Source organism: Ostrinia furnacalis, unplaced genomic scaffold (genome assembly GCF_004193835.3).
Source record: "Ostrinia furnacalis isolate ACB-3 unplaced genomic scaffold, ASM419383v2 OfSCF3136, whole genome shotgun sequence".
NCBI classification, from domain to species: Eukaryota; Metazoa; Arthropoda; class Insecta; order Lepidoptera; family Crambidae; genus Ostrinia; species Ostrinia furnacalis.
In genome coordinates this window covers 188,051-209,336 of record NW_021133375.1, presented here as the reverse complement: position 1 = coordinate 209,336, position 21,286 = coordinate 188,051, and the positions used below count along the sequence as shown (strand labels likewise).

General features: G+C 35.8%; 1 protein-coding gene across 1 annotated transcript; it reads right to left on the bottom strand.

Moving 5' to 3' along the window:
* Positions 1-7,180: 7,180 nt before the first annotated feature.
* LOC114357325 (connectin) lies at positions 7,181-20,595 on the bottom strand. Its single transcript, XM_028310887.1, has 2 exons — positions 19,551-20,595; positions 7,181-7,649 (listed from the first exon to the last, which is right to left on the bottom strand). Exons 1-2 carry the CDS (start codon positions 20,593-20,595, stop codon positions 7,234-7,236), a joined length of 1,461 nt encoding a protein of 486 aa, XP_028166688.1. The 3' UTR covers positions 7,181-7,233.
* Positions 20,596-21,286: the final 691 nt, after the last annotated feature.

The following is a 21,286-nucleotide window of genomic DNA, read 5'->3' as shown; positions in this document are numbered from 1 at the left end:
CTATTACAAATAATTCATCTTAACTAACTTAAACACTAGTATTTATACTAATAATAATACATCGTAAGCAATGCCCTAAGTGGAGCAATGGGTGTTGCTTACGAAGCTGATTTGTTGAGGGTTCAAGTCTCTAACACCTCCCTCCCCTAATGAGGAATTTTCTAAGGGCAACACAGTTGTCTTATGAAAATTCCTTTTTAAAAATAACCATGATAACATAATAATAACTAAGATAACTATGATGTAGATGCTTATTGTCCATACACTAATTTTTGTTGTTACACTGAAATTGTCCTCACTGTACATGTAGTCCGTTTCTATATCACTAAGCACTGAACTTATGTCTCTGAGGTCCACATTACGTAGGTCGACCGGTGTCCACTGGGGTCGATTCTGGTCCAATTCTGGTAGTTGGATTGGCGGTACGTGGGTTTCCATGGCTGAAGCGTTTGTTAGTGGTGATAGCGTCGATCCGTCTATCTGTATCTCTTTGCCTTAAAAAAAGTAAATGTCAAGATGACTGTTGCACCGAAAATGAAAATGAAAATTGATTTTGATAGATGTTTTGTTGAGTTTTGTGTAGTGTTGTGCAATTTAACGATAAGAACGACAATGGTAAAAGGAAATGGGGGCAAATTTTTTCCCTCAAGGAAAAAGATGAATTGGTTATAATCTTACTTGCCCACAAGGACACTGTACGAGCACGTCAGCATCGACTACGACTAGCCGACTGGCCCATGAACCCTGAACGAACGTGCACCGTAGGCACTCTACACCGACGGCACATTGGACTGGACACATTGGATTGTGTACATTATGTAAATCTTGTATATATCAATAGCATAACAGTAATAAACCAGATATCAACCGTCCGCGTTGTGTTTCATTTCCCCCCACTGAGGCCAAGAAAGCCTTAGTGCAGTCCTCCTTCCTATCAAACCTTTCTTTAAATCTAATTAAAAGGTACCTATTGTTAGGGCTCTAGGGACTACAAACGAAGCCAGAAATATAGCTTGGTTAAGAGTAACCAATACCTACTACCTATACCGCATGTAGGTAATCCTGTCTCACTCTATAATATATGGCCGCCTGAATAAACATAAGTGAAAAAGTGTTTCCACTATCTCAATTGCATCAAAAGCTCCAAACAAATCATTTAATCCATTTTGCCGATTAAGCGTGATTGACAATATGCGTGACAGTTGTGGTGACAGTGACAACCTGCACGCGCAGTGATCGCCATCGCGGTCGCGGCAGTGTGAAAGAACTTTTGCACGCGCAGTGGTCGCCATCGCCATCGCCATCGCTGCACGCGTTGGTTTGTCCGAACCTTTATAATATAATATTTTGAGTCCATCAGGGACAGAGGCCTCACCTCAACTATGTTTGGCTACTACGTAAACCTAGTGGTTTGCGTGGGCCACACTTTGCAATGTGCACAAAATTAAATTAGGGCAATTAATTTTAATAGACATGAGTGTATTTAATATCTAGATAGCTCTTTTAGTGCAATAATGGGGCTGAAGTGGCAGTGGGCTGGCTATATCTGTCGCAGAACTGATGAACTGATGAGTCAAAGGACGAACTTGAGGCGGTCAGTATTCTTTGTATGAAACTCCGTACTGCAACGCACACTTATCCGCACCGTAACGTAAACGCCTCGCCTCGCGGTTGACAGCACGATGAAAGGCGATATTTACGGTGTTGATGCCTTTCCCGATTGACAAGTGCGCTATGGACCTAATGGGTTGGGTGGAGACCACATCTAAGAAAACGTATAGGACGCTACACGTGGAAATCCTTAGGGGAGGCCTTTGTCCAGCAGTGGACGTCATTTGGCTGAAACGACGACTGCTGGGTAAGTCGCTGGATAAAAAAGCAGAAAAACGTCTTTCAAGCATCTGATGGTTTAAGTCCAGCATTGGATTGCCAATAATGATGATGGTATCATTGTGGTAGCAGTAGATACTTATTATACTTACTTGTGTTAAAATTTCAGTTAGAACATCGTAAATTGCTTTAAATTACTTACAGACATCGCCCAGATAATAATAAAACGGTAGTATTAGTCGTATTACCCTCCTCCGTAAACTCGATTTGTGTAAGTGTGTTATAATGAACACTTTAAGGGAACCTTTATTGAGACAAAGAAAGCAAGAATGATTTCTAGAAGGCATTGTCGAGATCTCACTCGAGTACCATTCTTTTGAGGCCTGCTTATTTCGTATTTTGCTTTGTAACGTTGCGGGAAAACTATCAAAGGTGAACTGGATTTTCGTGGAAATAAAAAAAATACGTAAACGGACCGTTTGATGTTCAAAAATACCGCCCTTTCAGCATCGCAAATGGATAGCCGTAATTTATGTACATTTGTGAATCCGATACTGGAGGGCTGTACGTAAAAGAATGCAAGTGGAAAATTGCAAATTCTCGAAAGATACATAAAAGTTTTATAGGTTGTGAATGTTTTCATTTCATTGTATTTCCTTATTTTGTTGAACTCTTTTGTTGTTTCAATAAGTATTGAGTAATAATATTTTGACGATTAAACGGTTAAGTCATTTATTTTTCGTACACACGCACGGAAGTATAAAGTACTCATATTTTTGTGTTATTTATTCATATTATGTAAAGTTGTTTCTATCGTTATTCAGTAGGTATCGAATTTATCAATAAAATGCATAATAGTTCAAAAGTGTAAACTCTGATTAGTTTGGTGTGGTATGCAAAACAATCTAGGTAGGTACCTTTTTATTTATTAAAATATGTCAATTTCAAATGTTACACTGTAGTTTTTTAGTATTTTTATTCCATGACTTACGTTATTTTGAGTACAGCCCGTTGATCAATATGCGTGTTTTTATGAGTCAGTTTATTAAAGCCCAGGGAATTTATATTTTTCAAAATATTTACTTTGGTATTTTTAAAGTGGCTCTTATTGCACTGGTTTAAGGTTCAAAATGGACTTCACATGTGCATGCGTTTTCATTATAATGTTTTAATAACATAAGTAAAAAATTCGCAGTGTAACTAAAATAAATTCAATTTTTTGGGTGAATAAACCAATTGTATTAGGTAAGGTAAATAAATAAAATCGCGTCGTTTATCACTTGTTTTTCTTGCAACTGTGTCCAAACAGTATTTAAGAACAATTGACTGCCAAAACAGGGAGCTTGTAGCTTAGTGTTTGCAACGCTTCGATGGCGATTAACAAAACTAACTACATTAAGTAACTTTCACTTGTAAATTTAAAAGACTTGCCACTTACCTTACACCTTCCCTTCACTAATTTACATTTCTACCTACTTGTGCACTTCAGTGAGCTTGTTTATTACAAGCTTTTATTTAGTTTTGAAATTGTATCGTCATTAGCTCCTAGAACCCTAAAGCTTCAACCAAACCAACGCGTGCAGTTCGTCATCGTCGACGTGATCAGAGACAAATGACAGGTCGCGCGGGCTGTCATGGGTCGCGCGACCTATGATTTGGTGGTGTGGTTGAAGCATTTAAGCGGTCGCATGAGTCCGCGGTAACAATTGATTTCTATTGTTTCTCGATTCGCTGGTGCTCGATAGGGCTATAAAAATCACAAAGACAAAATTATTCCTATTTTTGTGCAGTAGTGGGTAGCAAAGCAATCTAGGTAGATTATAAATGAGCCTGTTGAAATATGTGCTCAAAATTCCCAAGGGCGGAGATTTATTTATATGACGTTCTACGTGACGCACATGTACCTAGAATCTGCTACATACCCAAGAGGGATAGGTAACTGTAGGTTGATAAAATGACTTAGAGTTTTTACTATTAAAAGAAACTTGTTGGTTGTAATATCACTTGCATAGAACGTTATTAACATATTCAGAGACCTTGGGGTAAGTTTATAGATGGACAATTAAAATTGTTCACTTACCTTATATGCGCCTCTCCACCAAACTGCACTCCTCTTGAAGTGTCATGGCTCGAATCACATCCCAGTTGGAGTGACACGGGACTATTCCCACCTCTCGTTCCCACCGCTGCAACTCTTGTGTAGCCAGGATCTACAGCTTGACCGCCAATAAAAACCCAACCAGTGAAGGTCAAGTTTGTCCCGGAGTGAGGTACAGGCAAAAGAAACAAGTCCTGCTGTGGTACATAATATAGTTAGTTAGGCTTACTTTTTGAAAATATTAGCACTATACAATACACTCATGGCTAACGAAACATCACTAAAATAACTCGTCTAAAACATTGCCAGACTTAAAAACAAAAATTTCAAACACAAAAACGTCAACTTAAAATTGTGTCAATAGACATCCAGAATTTTCAAATTATATTATCAATTTATTAATTTTTCATTTTCTTGTAGTCTTACTTTTATTTTACGTAATCGTAAACATCAATCATCTTTACTGAAATGATGTAGAGACAACCCCGAAAGCTCCTAATCCTTTGAGCTTACTTTCTCAAAGAGTCCTCTGGGTATCAAGTTAGAGACTTAATTAAAAAGTAACTAAGTACGCATAAACATTTTGCTAAATTATTTTTTACGTAATTTGGCCTTCTTAAATATTTATTTATCTGTAATTTGACAATTAAAAAAACAGAAAGGAAAATAAATAAATAATAAATAAATAAATATCCTTGGACATTTTACACTGCGCTTCTAGTCCCAAACTAAGCAAAGCTTGTACTATGGGTACTAGACAACGGATATAAACATACTTAAATACTTTTTTTTGTAAATACATACATATTATACATAGAAAACACCCAGTCCAATACAAACAAATATGTTCATGCACACAAATGTTTGTACTGTGCGGGAATCGAACCCGCAACCTCCGGAATAGAAGTCCGTTTCGAACCACTACACCAAACGGCCGACTAATTGCTACAACGTCAATGCAAGAGCAAATTATGCCAAGAAAAGTCAGATTTTTAAATTATATACTTACTTAGTTACTAGTGTTTTTTGTCGCAGCCTTATTCTGCCATTTTCATGTCCTGAATTTACTTTAGAAGTTTTATTTTGAGGGTTTCGCCACAAGTTTCGCTTCATCTTCTATCTTCGTTTATTTTGGGATATAAATAGTTTTTAGGTACAATTCCGTCTGATTTTAATTAGTTAAATCCGTGTAAATCGGTACGAAAATCACGTATCGCCTGTCATCGTGTTACAACGCCAATTTCCTTGAGACCAAGTTCTGTTATTTGCTATTTTGGAAGCAGACTAAGGCTGGGCTGCACCATCTCACTTTAACTTTGACAAATGTCCAAGAACTGACAAACTCCATACAAAAAACACCGGTTATCGTTTTAGTTACGGTCAAAGTTAGGTGGTGCAACTCAGCCTAAGCAGTGTAATGCCTGTTTTCATCATCAATCCCTAATTTTTATGTGACCCCTTTATAATCTAAATGCCTGTTATGTGTTATCATTATTATATTCAAAATTAGGGATTGATGGTGAAAACGGGCATAAATCTAAAATTAATTATTGTGATAATGCTTTGGACATGTGGTTAAGGTAGGTTTAGCTCGTGGAAGCGGTCGCTTGCACTTATTACTTTCTCTAAAACATTTTATAAAAATAGGTATAAATAAATGAGGAAATTAAATAATAACAACAATTACACGGGTAGAAATAGATGTTTATTACCTATTCTATATTAACAGAATGAAGACTATACACAACCTATAACATTATAGTACACGATACAATATTTGTACATAATCCTTTGATAAAAATTTGATAAATGCTTAAAATGAAGCAAATATTTGATATGTTAATAAATTATTTGTGTCATTGATATTTCTACAAACTGCAGTGCGCAATGTTTTTGAATAATTTTAAACGAATGGAATTAATTTCAATACATTATAATGGTTTCAGATTTGAAAATCGCTTTTCAATTGTTTAATCAAATTTTTATTTTAGAACGTTCATCTGTAGTTGAAAACAAAAAAAGTTATACTGTGTAGAGTGAGCTTAAATTGTAGATACAAAGTAGAATCATGTTTCGTGTTATGTTTACATGCTGCGATACGGATACACGAGTACACGGCAAGCGTTCGATTTTATGTTTATTGGCAGTTTTTAAGCCATCCTGTATAACTTTCAGCAGTATAACAACAGTACAGAAATAGTACAACGACATACCTTTACAATGTGTACTAAAAAAATATCGAAGCAGTTATTCCTGGAACGTAAAATAATATTGAAAAAATATTTTTGTATGTTTGGTTTTGTGTATTTAAACCACGCACATGGTTTATAAAGCTTAATTAAAAATTACCTTACAAAAGTAAATATTCGAACAGGCTTTCCATTTAAACAAGTACAAATTCCAAAGCTAGGTTTAAATGCGTGTACACGTGAAAAGGTAAAATTAAATATTTGAATTTATCCAATTCTCTTACATAATAATATTATTATAATTCGTTTAACAATAATTTCTTTTTGAAAGCCACATTTAGACAATAAAGGCTTTTAATCAAGCTAAGTGAGCTTTGTATAATTAAATCTTTTACCGAGTGACTTTGTTCATTAAAATCCAAATTAACATCGTGTTAATTAATTTAAAATACACGACATTAAAAGTATGTACAACAAAAGTAATTATTAACATGGGAACTTTTAGTTCATTTGAGTGTCACATAATCCAAATTTTATTAATTTCAACGCGACAGAGTGGTAACAAATTTATGCAGAAAGTGAAACAGTTCCAAGGGTCCTGTTTGTTTTACCGAAGATTTCTCGCAACTTTTTGTATGCTCATTTATTATTTTTTATGTGTTGCCAGGTTGTTTGGGAGCACAATGACAAATAAGGAAAAGCCGTTCGTTCCAGTTTTTTGTACTTTTTACTTATATTTACTCGCAAACTTCATAAAATGTACAAAGTTGAATCATCGTATTTAATTTAAAAAATTTCATCTATTCTGTATCTAAAAACAATTTGAAGACAACAGGAATAAATACTTTATTTTAACTAGAATTTATGTGATGCATGTACCACTAAAGTTGTGACCTATTTTAGCAACAATATGACTATTAACAGTTGATATCAGAAGTAAAGAATAAATATTTTCAAACAATCCTAATTGTACAATACAAGTAAGTGTGACTTATATTTACATTTGTGTCGAGATCAACATTTACATTAAGGTACACAATTCAAGAAATGTACACGACATAAATTTAACATTAACATCTAATATCACAAATATCTTTGTTTCATATCCACTTATGTTTAAAACAGCAGTTGCGCTAGTATCGCAGTCAGGATCGAATTAGGTACTATCCTGCCAACTGCCGAGAAAGCTTTCAACCTAATTTCGTTTTGCACGGGGTGTCCGTACGACTCTTCTATCGATTGCATAATTTCTTTCGGGCACGGCAAAGTTTCTAGCGGTATGTCGATTAACTTTTTTGCAGTTGTTTTTGGTTTTACATCATACTCCTCATTTTTGTCGTAATAATCGTAGCTATCGTCGGAGAGGACATTAGTGTTGTCCACGTCTTCGGTCTCCTGTGCGTTAGTGTGCCTATCGATAGGGTCTTCGATACATGATATTTTTTCGAGAGCGTGCTTCAGAGTCCCGTCCTTCGTCTCGTTGCGGAGCGCGTATATCCAGGATAGACGGCAATTACAGTTGAGTGGGTTACCTGAAATGAGAGGGTGAATTAGTCTGTGTGCAGAGTAATGAAACACCACTATAATTTAGCCCGGCTTGAAGGCTTTTTGTTACACGAGCTTTATAAGCTCCTCCCTAATGGGTGCTTCAGTTTTACTTGCAAAATTGTGTGGGATAATCTAAGGCACGAATTGTAACATGAGTCACGGTAAAAGGTTAAAATATTAATAGTTTTGTCAAGGTATGTATTCATGTTACGTTTTAGATTAGAATTCTGTCCTCAAGCGAAGTTTTTTATTAAGTTACTACTTTGGTCGTAAAAGTGGGTTAGTTAACCCAATTTAAAGTTAAATTCCTTACAAAACTAGGTACAAAAGTAGCAATTCATTTGCATTCTGCAAACGTAGTGGGACTGTGAGTTGCCGACTTGCAACCTGCACTGAACAGATAGTTCGATCCTCCGGACAAGAAAAATGGGTTTTGGCCCAACTTGGCACGTGCTACCCGGGTCATTCTTGAATGCCTTAGATTAGATATACTTTTGGGTTAACCTTCTCGCCCAGTTCAATGGCGTGAACATTCCTATATCAAAGTCTGTGCTGACAGATCGATTGGACAACACCTTTTTTCACGCAGGGATTTTCGTATCGAAAATTTTCCATCAATACCTACATAATCACCATACCTACATGAACATAACATAGCCTTAAGAGATAAACTTAAGACTTTATGGCACTGACGTAATATTTCTAACTAAAGCCTGACCAGGAACATAAAAACCCTGGCATAGAGGCGCTTCAATTGCATTTGATAGTGCAACACTGAGTACAGTCGTACATGTGTTAAATTAATAGGCTAAATTTATGTATCAGGATTCAGGATTACGGGCTAATTTGATATTTTGATAAATGAACGAAAAATATTATTAAAGGTAACCTGGTTTAAANTACACCAATCAATATTAGGTACACATTGCAATGGCAAATTGAGTTCGGAAATTTTTCTTGCTTGTAACTTAAAACGCTTACTGTCTCTATTTGCGATTTCGAAGTTCACAATTTCCGTCTCACNATAAAGTTTGTTTACACTTTGACAACAATAGACTGACATGCAAGGTGACATGTCAATGAAGTTTTCAGTTACTGTTGCCATTAAAAGAAATTAGTACCATTAGTTTTCCGCAACATGGCGAGGGTTTTTATGTTCCTGGTCAGGCTATAAATTACGCTCGTACAAACATTACTATGAGTAGACGCACAGTGTCAGACACGAACCAACCACAGAGCTCTATTCAACGCTGTGCGTTCGATTTGCTGCTTCACTTAAGCAAGAATCGTTCGTGAATTAGGCTGGGTTACGCAATCTTACTTTAACTTTAACAAACGTCAAAAATCTGTCAAACTTCATACAAAAACCACCGGTTATCGTCATAGTTACAGGTAAAGTTAATGTCTTCTCTCCTAGTCAACTTTGGTTTTAAAAATAGATTGTAATATTTAATATTAATAATCATTTAATAAAATTTTTACTAACATTTTTTGTCTACCTCATTAATATGTATCTCAATTAGTTAAACCCTTACAGTTTGAATGTCAGATTACGTGAAAGAGAAAAATAAGCTGATTTGAACCCAGATAACATGGGAAAAGGGTTGGCAAATGAATGGCGATTGAAATTAGACTTATCTAGCGGAATAAACCCGTAAGGAGCAGCCAGTTAGTACCCATGTTAATTCTTTCATTTTAGATCCATTAAATTCAAACCCTAAATTACAATTTTACCACGATTGATGTAATAGAAATAAATTGAAAATGTTAACTTAGGCTGGGTTTCACAATCTTACATTAACTTTGACAAACGTCAAAAATCTGTCAAACTCCACACAAAAAGCATCGGTTATCGTTATAGCAGACCTGTTCATCTACGCGAGATTATATCGAAAACAAAACACGCACGATGGCCCACCTACAGGATACTATTCGACAAGGCCTCACATACGAGCGAACATTGACTCACGCACGCGTTTTCTTGTGTATGATGGACGAAAATTAAGAAAATGGTGTACTAAATACTGTGCAGTATTTAACTGCCTAAATAATAATAAAAACACAGAATGTACTTTTTTAAGTTGCCTCAAGACACTGAGAGGTAAATAAGTAGATAAAATTATTCATGATAGATAATTCATGCTAAATCATGTAAAATCATGTATTTCCTCCGCAATTTTCCGCAGTTTGGCACCTCACGTCACATCATTTTACCGAAGTCAGCCCTATAGCTTCGGCGCAGTGTCGATCACTGACGTTTGTCAACAAAATGGTGCTTGACTCTTGAGACAGGCTAAATTACACCATATTGTTAATGACATTGGGCATACATTTTTTTAAATACTTTAAACCTTGCGAAGTAAAACTTCTGTACGTAGTACTTATTATTATTCTGTGGTAATAGTTACCATCAAAGTAATGAGGTGCAACTCAGCCTTAATGTTATTACGCAGTGGCATCTTAGTTATAAGTGAGCGATTTTCCAAATAATATGAATAGTCTGATATTCTTTGAATCATCTAATTGATCTTATTAGCAAGTCTGGAGTCTGTTTTGAACATTATTCTCATGATTATTTATTTATTGTTATTATATTCTACGCTCCCTAAAATAACCAGTTACTGTAAAATTAACTAACGCCCGTATTCACAATCGATGCTTGCTTGAGTGAAGCAGCAAATCGAACGCACAGCGTTGAATAGAGCACTGTGATTGGTTCCTGTGCGTCCACGGGCACTGTGAGATTTCATAGTAATGTTTGTGAATACGGGCGTAAGTATTTTTACGACTGCCAATAAACTGCTACGAATTACTCGTAGCTACGTGCGCTACGAATTACTACGCGCGCTACGGTCTCTCGTGACCTGTCTATGAGCTGTGGTAATCCACTAAACTTTACGTTGATCTGTAAGGGTTCGGCCAAATCAACGCGATTAGCCTGCGTGCGCGATGGCGTTGGCAATGGCGATCAATGCGTTTAAGTCTGATTGCTATCGCCATCGCCTTTATGCACGCCGGCTGTACGCGTTGGTTTGGCGGAACCTTAGGGTCCTCGCCTACGTCGATTTTTGTAGTGATGCTGTTAGTTAAATAAACTATTAAGTTGCGCGTTAGTCGCATTTGCAACGCACTACAGAAGCGATGCCAACGGGGCTACTAACGCGTTTCAGCAGCACGACTGTAACGATGCAAACGCACGACCGTGTCGGACGACATCGGGGAGAGAACGGAGGGAGGGTTACAGAATCGCGTTTGCATCGCGACAGAAGCGCGACAGTATTGCGTTTACATTGCGACAGAAACGCGTTTATGTGGGCGAGAGTACCTACACAGCTAGCGAGCGCATTGCGACTGTATCGATGCGAACGCGCGACAGAATCGCTACAGCAATGCTACAAAAAGTCGCCGTGGGCGAGGGGCCTTAAATGATTTTGTTTTTTGCAATAAGAATTAGATGCAAAGTTACACTTTGCTCTTCTTTTAAGAAAGAATGCAGGAATCCCGCAGAATGCAGCTTATTTTAAGGAAAATTTTAATAAAGGAATTCGCGAGGACGAAAGTCGGAGTTCTGAGAAAATTCTTATTATTTCGGTGTGTTTCGTATAATACGAGTAAGTAGCCTAGTTATTCTAAACTATTTTCAGTTCAAAGGCGATGACGTTGTAATGAGAAATGTCCGAAATAACTGAATAATTTGTAGCATTCCGAAACAAGTTGCTTCTGTATTAATTACGTAAAGATTTTTTGTAAACAATCAAAATATAATATGTGACCTCAATATTTAACTCTCTTTATTCACCGCTTCGATCCAAGAAAATTATATCTGATTATTGAATAATCAAATTATGAAACCATACCACATTTTTTTTATAAACAGCGAGTTCAGATAAATTGTTACTGAATTAACGAATTTAGTTTCGAAAATAATTGACACAGTCCAAATATTCGTTCAACTTCATTTATATTGTCTATTTTACCAATAATAATTAACTTTCAGAATACTTGGAAACCTATTGCAATAATTATTATCGTCTGATATGCTGTCGGCTGCATCTGACAGCCTGTCCATCAAAAGGTTTGGTAAAAAAGCTTGTACCTATAGACAAAATATCTCTTTTACAGATCAATGAGTAGACATCCATACTTGAAAGAAAATAACAGACAAGTTGACCTAATTAAAGGTAAAACGACAGCTAGACTTTCAGTTATGCTTCAGATTTCTATGCTCCGTCACGTCATAATCCGTCACGTTAAAATTATATGGTTGGCGCATTTTTAACAAATAAACAACACTACAGGCCCCATCTAATTAATTTAACATCCACTCTTTCCACTTCAAACAACAAAACAATAAGTGCCTTCTAAGAACGAACCAGAGCATGAATACGCAAACCTTAAACGAGTAGACAGAGCACACAATGGTCGTATAAAATGCCTAATAAACAAACAAGAATTTTTGCAAATAAAAGCCATTTCTCGATGGTGGAGCAAATTTATCGGGGCCCTTTCGAAATATAGAATGGCTGGAGGCCGGTGATTTACTACTGCGATCGTGGGAACGAAGGAATAAAGGATTAAATGCCCGGACCCTGTGTGCTTCTTATTTTGCAAGTTATATTTCTTGCGAGCATTTTAGTCTTAGACGTTTAGAGAATTTTTGGACGGGTTATAAGTAATTCTTAACCAAGAAAGGGCGATTATGCGTTCACGTAATCATAGAATGGAATAGTAGAAGAATTATTAATGTGATATACTTTACAGACAAGCTGCTTAGTTTAGCTCATAGCTCAAGCTGAACACTGGGATCTTATGTATAGTTGTAATAGGAAGAATATAGTTTTGCAACGATAATGTGTGCCTAGATGCTACAATGATACTGAAAAGGTATCCTCTCATCATGGTATTGTAGCATATAAGTAATGCCACGACGCTCTTTTTCCTTGAACGTCCAAGTAATTCCACGACACTGGTCTGATCAGTATTTTTTTATGATTATTGTAAGTTGGAAGTTAATTCAATTACATAAAATGATTTTTCAACCTACGTTTTGCACAAGGGAATCGAACCGACCTACTGAAGTCACGAAATTGGTAAATACTTAGGAATGTACTTCGAACGGGTATTGATCTTATGATAACAATTTTAAATTTTTAAGTGCCTTTTCCAATTTTCTTCTATCCTTTATTTCCCATTGCACTTTAGTGTTATCAAATATATTACTTTAAGTTATTTTTCTCTTCTTCAAAACAATTTGAGCAACGGTAACATTAGCAAAAGCACTTTGTACCGCGAAACGAAAAATGTTTCCAGACCGGGTAGAAAATAATAAGTGTCTAATTAATTGCAACATTATTATTGTGAGCTGGTTTTAAAATAAAAGGAACGGGACGAAGACCGACCCAGTGGAGTAGAAAATGTAATCGAGCGAAATAAGATCAGAAGTAGGTAAAAGAAAATTAGAAAGATATAACTGTTGATGTATTTAGGCTGAGTTGCACCATCTTACTCTAACTTTAACAAACTTAAAAAATCTGTCAAATTCCATACAAAAAGCACCAGTTTTTGATATTTTAGTTACGGTCAAAGTTAGGTGGTGTAACTCAGCCTTAGTAATAGTAAGTAGATACATACTGCGTGTGTATTCTGTTTCTGCATTATGTAGGCTCTATTAAGTCTTACATAATACATAAATTATTTTATTATACCTATGTTTCTTTCGGACCAGTCTTTCGGAAATAAATCGGTAGGGCAAGTCCCAATCCTGTTATAACTAGGTAGGTACTGTATACACACGGATATGACAAAGATTTTCGATTATAGGAATACCGGGTATTGATCAAAACTTATCTAATATCATCGTTACAGGCTGGGAGTCGAATTTGTTCCCGAACATTATTTTGATAGGACATGTGGCCCTTTGAGGGCCGTCAGCGAACTTAGTTCGGAAGTCATCATGTGTGTACCGTGACTTGAGACGTTAGTTTGTTTTGTTAACTCCAGTAATAGGTAACTGAAGGTAGTAGTTAAATGTCTTTAGTGGTACTTACAGTAATGATTCGATAGACGTTTGAAAAGGCGCAATCGTAGTGAAAGCCTACTGGAGCTCTGTTTAAAACGTATTGTTTTCGAACAATGACGAATACGTGCACAAAACATTATATTTTTTTATCCTTGGAAATAACACCCAAAACAATGAATGAAGACAGGCTATTCTAACATCGACATAATCGTGTCGTTTGAACATAATTATATTTTAACTAGCTGTGTGCCCGTTTTCTCAACATTTTTCATTTTTGCTCTGCACTTATTACTAGTAGCGTAATGGTAGGTATATAACCTATAGCCTTCCTCGATAAATGGGCTATCTAACACTGAAAGAATTTTTCAAATCGGGCCGGTATTTCCTGAGATTAGCGCGTTCAAGTAAACAAACAAACTCTTCAGCTTTATAATGTTAGTATAGATTTTTACTTCCTCGATCAACCTGGATAAAGTCAAATGGTTTTGAAATTTACGTATGTTAATTCACATAGCAAATCGACATAATTATAATCCAGAATGTAGCTAGCGTAAATAACAATCAGCCATTTATCGCATAAGGCGAAGTAAAATAAGGTGGAGTACGGTACTCTCTTTCTTAATACTGCAACTCCTGTAAACAGGATCTACAGATTATCCTCAAATAAAACCCAACCAGCAAAGGTTTTATAGCCCTGGGAGACAGCTTACTAAAAAAATTGTCGATGCCACTTTAATTTGATAGCGAGCAATTGGAGAGCTCAACGTTATTAATTAATTTTATTCATTTGTTTTTGGTTTCGAAACAAATATCCAATTAGGACATAAATAAGTAATTATACTAATGATACGAAAATTTATTTTCAGTATCAAAACCTCGTGTTTTGTGGAATATTTGGAAACGATGATAAATTAATAATGAGGTCTGTGGAGTGAGGTAAGTACTGAAATAAAAGCCTAGATTGTTAGCGTCTATCAAACAACGGGCTTTGCTTTCAATGTTTTGACAGCTGTCAAAACTATAGGCTATATGCCATCATGTCAAATCGAAGGTGTGTCAATATCGAACGTCACACTCTTCCCTGCTGTTTACTGCCTTCGGGTCCAATTCATATCATTTCTCTAGCAAGTATAAGTCAAACACGTGAACGATGACTTAACTCAAAAATGCGACGCGTGTACTGCATTGCCGCTGATCGCTGAGTTATCTTGTGAAGTGAAGTCAGGAAGGATGGAGTTAAAGAGTTAAGAGTTTTGGCGAGGATTGGTTATTGACGTGTCGTGGTCTAGTGATTTGTGTACAATAAATAAATAATCTGTATAAATAATAATTGTAAATCTATCTACACTAATATTATAAAGAGGAAAACTTTGTTTGTTTGTTTGGTTGTAATGAATAGGCTCAAAAACTACTGGACCGTTTTTTTAAATTCTTTCACCATTCGAAAGATACATTACCACGAGTAACATAGGCTATATTTTATTTTGGAAAAAATAGGGTTCCGTAAAATTATATGTATTTGGGTTTTTCGAAGTCCACGCGGGCGAAGCTGCTGGCGGAAAGCTAGTTATAAATAAATGAAAAAATCGAACTGCCTAAGGCGGCAATCGAACCCACGACCTATCGCTTGCCGGATTCATCCAGTGTCTAAGTACTTAGCTCAGATAGAATGGCAGTCGCCCGGAAATGTATGTATGTTTGAAGCTCTTTTGTAATAAAAATATAGTCAGATAATCTGTTGCCGTTGTCTGTATACCTACATACAGCTAGGTTTTTCATAGCTCTTAAGACATTGTTTATTTAATTACTGAACTAAAATTTCAAACGAGTGGGCGACTTGGTATTACATCATTACGTCATGAGTATAAACAGTAAAGTATAGTTGAAAGCCCTCAATTTAAACAATTTCAGTTGATCGGCAGTGGCTCAATGGTACTTATACCTTCTGTCACGTGTGTTTGTTTTATCTATTTTGGTATTTCCGGGTCATTATTACAAAGACTGACATTCACTTCGTGTTTATGTTGTCCAACACTGAAGTGTTCCACACATGACGTTGACAGGGCGCTAGTTTCAAATTTTTGCCACGTTGCACAACACTGAAGTGTCCCTTATAATTATGACAGAGAGCGCTGCTATCAATACTTTTGCCACTTGACGTTTCAGAATCGTTCTACTATTACAATTGACAGAAGTTAAGCGATGTCAGTGTTAACTTCAGGTAGACAGGTTTCTATTGGGGTATCAAAAGGTATAATATGCTGCCTATTTTCTCGTAGGAACTGCACTGCGCTTTTCTGTCTGGCATTGTCAGACATATGGTAATAAAAATATGTCAGAACATGTCACCCAAAGTAGCACGAAATTTCTACCAACACGTGTTTCTTAGTTTTGTTCCGATAAATAGGAAGTTTAATGCTGATTTTCACCACCTAACTTTGACCGTAGCTACAACGATAACCGGTGTTTTTTGTATGGAGTTTGACAAATTTTTGACGTTTGTCAAAGTTAAAGTATGATGGTGCGACCTAGCTTAAATCTTTTGAGTAAGTAAATATCTAACTTTTAAGAACAAAATGTTCCAAACATCTGTCGATACCTTGATAGCGGATAACTCAGAATATTACATGAGCATGTACGATAGTTTATGTAAGTGATTAACCTAGATATTAGCTTAAAAGGATAAGTTTGGAACGTGTAGAGTACTAAACAAGTTTTCAAAGTTGCTTGATTAAACTAGAAATATTAATAAAGTGAATAAGTACTAGTATGTAGTTTTTTGCTACACAAATAAATGGTTACTGTTTCGTTGTTTAGAGAAAAAACAAAAGAATAACATGACTATAATAACTGCCAGTTCTTTCTATAATTCCCGTGTCATTTTAATAAAATGACATCGACAGGTGACAAGGAGACAATAATGCCCGAAATATACAAATTGAAGAAGCTTTGTTAACGTTTCGGTCCATACATAACATACCTACCTTGTCATAAACAGTTCAATGATAGAATAAAATATCGTTCTAATATCTTACAATGTAATAATTACAATGTTAACTTAAGACACGCTTAAGACCATCATGAAGATAACTGATATTAAAATATAAATTCAATTTGCATTTAATTGAAATCCATTTATAGAATATGTGGATAAACTAAAGCTCTTTGATGCGTACAAATAAATTTGGCTGCGAAACTTCTGTGTCGGGTAGTCTAAAATATGAACCGGGCTTCGGTAGTGATGTGAAATATGTAATCGATGTTGTATCGACAGTAATAGTCCTTGAATAAATATTGTACTAGTTTGTACCCAATATTTATTTAGCATTCAATGTTGGCTCCGCTTCATCACACCAAAAGTGTGTTTTCATTGGATTATGTTTGACAGACACACATTGTTATTACTAATTCTGTTAAATTGTTAACATTACATTATGTGAAGGACGTCTTATATTTTTGGTGCTAGTTAAAATAAAATTAATGTTTGCATCTGGCAAATAGTAGCTAATTTTTATTTCCGGGCAAGATATAAGTTAGTTGAATATGCAAAATATAAAGCAAACTACAGGCTTCTGAAATTATATTATGAGCAGTTAATCAATCTTGTAACACGTGTTAACAAATTGGAGACATTATTAGTACAATCCGAGCGATAAGGAGGTCTACGCAAAAATGAGGTAGCTACTTATTTCTATTGATATATTTTTCCATCATAAATAAGTACCTAAGATAAGGTCAGATGTGGAAGAGAACTTTGCCAGCACTTGTACGCTTCTCCGTTCATTTCCCAAATTGGATTGGACATTAAACAATCATTTTATGTACTTTGATCTTACTTAATAAAGTATGTAGGTACATAACATTGCAAATTAAGATTTGAATATCAGATACCTATTACGGCTCATAAAGTCTGACGTCATTGACAAAGATTCAATTCAAGATAAAAGGAAATGAGAAAACTATCGACAGCTAAATTAGATTCGGCACAGCACTACTCTAGAATATGAACCAGGTTTATAGTGCAGTTCTGTAGTCTAACCGCGTCATAACTTATGATTCTCCTCAGGTTTCGGACCGATAACAAGATTTACGGTTATAGTGATTTCCTCCGATACTACATCATGCTTCGTACAGCTGGTATTAAGTTTTTGGATCACACTGAAATGGTGCTGTCTGGAATATTAAGTGAGATATCGATAATTGTGTTCTGCTCAACACGAAATTATCGTTAAACTGTTAATACTTTACAGTTTTCCTAAAACTTGGTTTTAATTCAATTTAGGCTGGGTTGCACCACCTTACTTTAACTTTGACAAACTTCAAAAATCTGTCAAACTCCATACAAAAAGCACCGGTTATCATTATAGTTACGGTCAAAGTTAGGTGGTGCAACTCAGCCTTAGTTATTAAGCGGCTACGAAGTGAAGTCCATTCCACTACTTTGGAATTATGAATCACTTTATTACGAACGTGAACAAAGTCCATGAATTTTGCATAATGATAATGAAAATGTATGTCAACATCTATTTTGTAGGTTGACATGTTGTTTAATTAACACGAATAGCAGCTATGAAAATTAGTTCATTGTTACATTTAGGTTAAGTTTTAGAAAATTTGATCTTACACGTGTTCTATTTACCTATTTCGTCAAAAGTATAATATTTGAGTAAATAAGCTGCCGTTGACGGAAAATTTAGTTTGAAACTAATCGCAAAACACAACTTATTTTCAGAACTTTTTATGAAAGTTTTTGTGTCATTTCGATGTTCAATAAAAAAGTTACGTCAGCCTCAGGTATTTTTTGCTAAGAAAACAAGACAAGCTTCAATTTTAATACTGTATAAGCTTTTGCGACAAGACATTATACTCTGTAAGTTTTATATTACAAGCAGAATTCTCTTCAAATTCCATTCTCAAATTTTTTTCAAAGGAGTTAACACAATATTACGAGAGCGTTATTATTACAGTCCGGCACGTAAGCTACAACATACTGGCTCATTTAACCTAATTATGTCGTGCATTTATATGTAAATAATATCCGATTTAATAGCGTCAGGCCGCCTCCGATAGCAGCGAACACGACGTAAACGGTTATTTATTACATACTAACATTTAACCGCGGTTTTATCCGATTCGATTTCTCTTGGAAAAGCATTATCGCCGATATTTGAACTTAAGTTGACGCTATACCACATCCTGTAGCTCTAACATGAGTTTAAATTAAATGTCGTCGCTAGCAAGTGCGTCAAAAATCCATGAAGATTTTAGTGCTTGAAAGTAACCGCTAGGGGCACTGGTGCAATCTGACATACATTTCCTGACATTTTTTTACGTAGTCGCTAGCGAACACACCTAATGTAAACCCATGGTAAGCACACAAATAATCCTAAATCTGATAATTCATTCAAAAATATGAATACCCACAATTTATTTAGACATCAGCGGATATATTTTATCAATTAAAAAGCTCTCTAATATCAAAGTGCGAAACACAATTACGTTTTGATTTCACCACAATGAATCATATCGAGTTAGCGCTTTGCAAATTAATGAAATTAACTTTGGCATATCGAGGTCAGCATTCATTTTAATAAAGCCTACATAAAATCAAATATCAAATATTTTGGTACAGATTGGGTATCAGACTATACATTTGTTGGAAAATCGCACTTAGTTCGATAAGTATAAGATGACACTAACTAATTCAAACTAATGTGCCGCCATACGTACAAAAATAGCCATTTCTCTGACTAATCTTAAATCTAAATTTTTTCCCAAGCCTAGCAACTTCGATTTGAAACCACATCACTTAAAAATGTAGTAATTTCGTAATAGATAGAAACAAGTGCAAAACAATTCTACTCACCATCCAAATAAACTGCTACAGACGCGGACTTTTCGTTTTCCACGACCGGTCGCACTGACTCGTACGAGACAGTCTCCAGAATGTTATCCCGTAAATCCAGGACAACAAGACTGTTTATGTCTTCGAGCAAATCCTCGTAGAAAGTCGTCAATCTATTACCAGACAGCGTCAGCTTTCTCAGCTGAGTGAGCCCGCCGAACGCTCGGTCCGAAATGTACTCAATAGCGTTGTTGTCAAGCATCAACTCCTTCAACCCCCAAGACTCACTGAACGCCAAATTGCCAATCATTGTCAATTTATTATTTCTCAAGTTCAACCTCGACAGATTCTCCAAGCCTTCCAAAGTTTCCTTCGTCATCACTGATATGTAATTGTAATCCAATCTCAACTCTATTAAATTATTCAAGTGCTTGAAACAACCTTCGTGGATCAAACTCAAGTTGTTATTAGATAAGTGCAAGACGTGTAGGTTCGGTAAGTTGAAGAATACATCCCTTCTGAGTTCAGCTATTAGGTTATCTTCTAGACTTAGATTCGTCAGCATCATCATTTGAGCGAATGAGTGTTTCTCTAAGGTAGTAATTTTGTTTGATTTCAAAACAATTTGCTTGATTGTGGATGAGTTTGTGAATGCGTAGGGCGGGATGACATCTATGGATCCGAATTGTATCGACACGTGTTTCAATTTGTCGAGTCTCACGATAGCTTTGGCGGGAATGAATGTGAGGGCGTCGTCGGATCTTACGTTGAACATCAGATGTTCTATTTCAGATTGTGACGAAAAGCTAGGCCATATGGGGTCGTCTTCTGTTATTCCTCCAGCGAACACCCAACAGTCGGCCTTAGTCGCCATCTTTGGTTTATTACTGTCGCAGTAGCAATGCACTTTCGATCTCCGGTCTTCGATATCGCAAACGTTGATGAAAAGCGGCACGTAGTACCTGCGATCGATTTTCGGTTTGGTCTCGTTTTTGCTCTCTGTTATTGTTAGCTTTACGGTCATGAGGGACGTGATGATGATTAAGTACTTTGTGATCTGTTCCATTGCTTTGTAACCTGAAACAAAAGAAAGAAAGTTATTAATTTTCGAAACAAAATATCGTATACATCAATCATAATTCTCTGTATAAATGTATAACGAAATAATCTATGTAATAAGTAAGATTAACATTGGCTGATCAAATTATGTAGATTATAAAAGCTTTATTATGAAACATACAAAATGTAAACGTAATGTAGCTAATAAATTTCACATTACGGGGTCGATTTAATAAATCTTGTAAACACTAACATTAAATAAAACTGCTGTATTATAGGTACGAGTAATACATAGAGGGCGTGAATGTGTAACTGGTGATTTTTCGTGACAAAACGTAGTATTTCACTGTCAGCTTACCGGATTTAAAACTATGAGGTTACTTTTAGGCAAAGTTTTCAAGCGGATTAAAAAGTTGTGCCTCCACTGGCACAGTTAAAAATGCATTTTAACCGAGGCAAAGTTTTTATCTTTGTGTACAGAAGTATGTTTTTACGATCCCCACCAGAGTTAGATTTCCCGCTAAAAGTTTTAGCGTTGTTTTTTAAGGTAAGCTTAATGAAATATTTTTATAGTCACAGAAACTTTTAGGGATTCAACTTTTTGGTGCTTCATGCGACTTGCCTGATTTTTCGTGCATAAAATGCGGTGACAGAGCAAAGTTTACAAAACCTACAAGCAAAGTTGTAAGTTTTTGTGG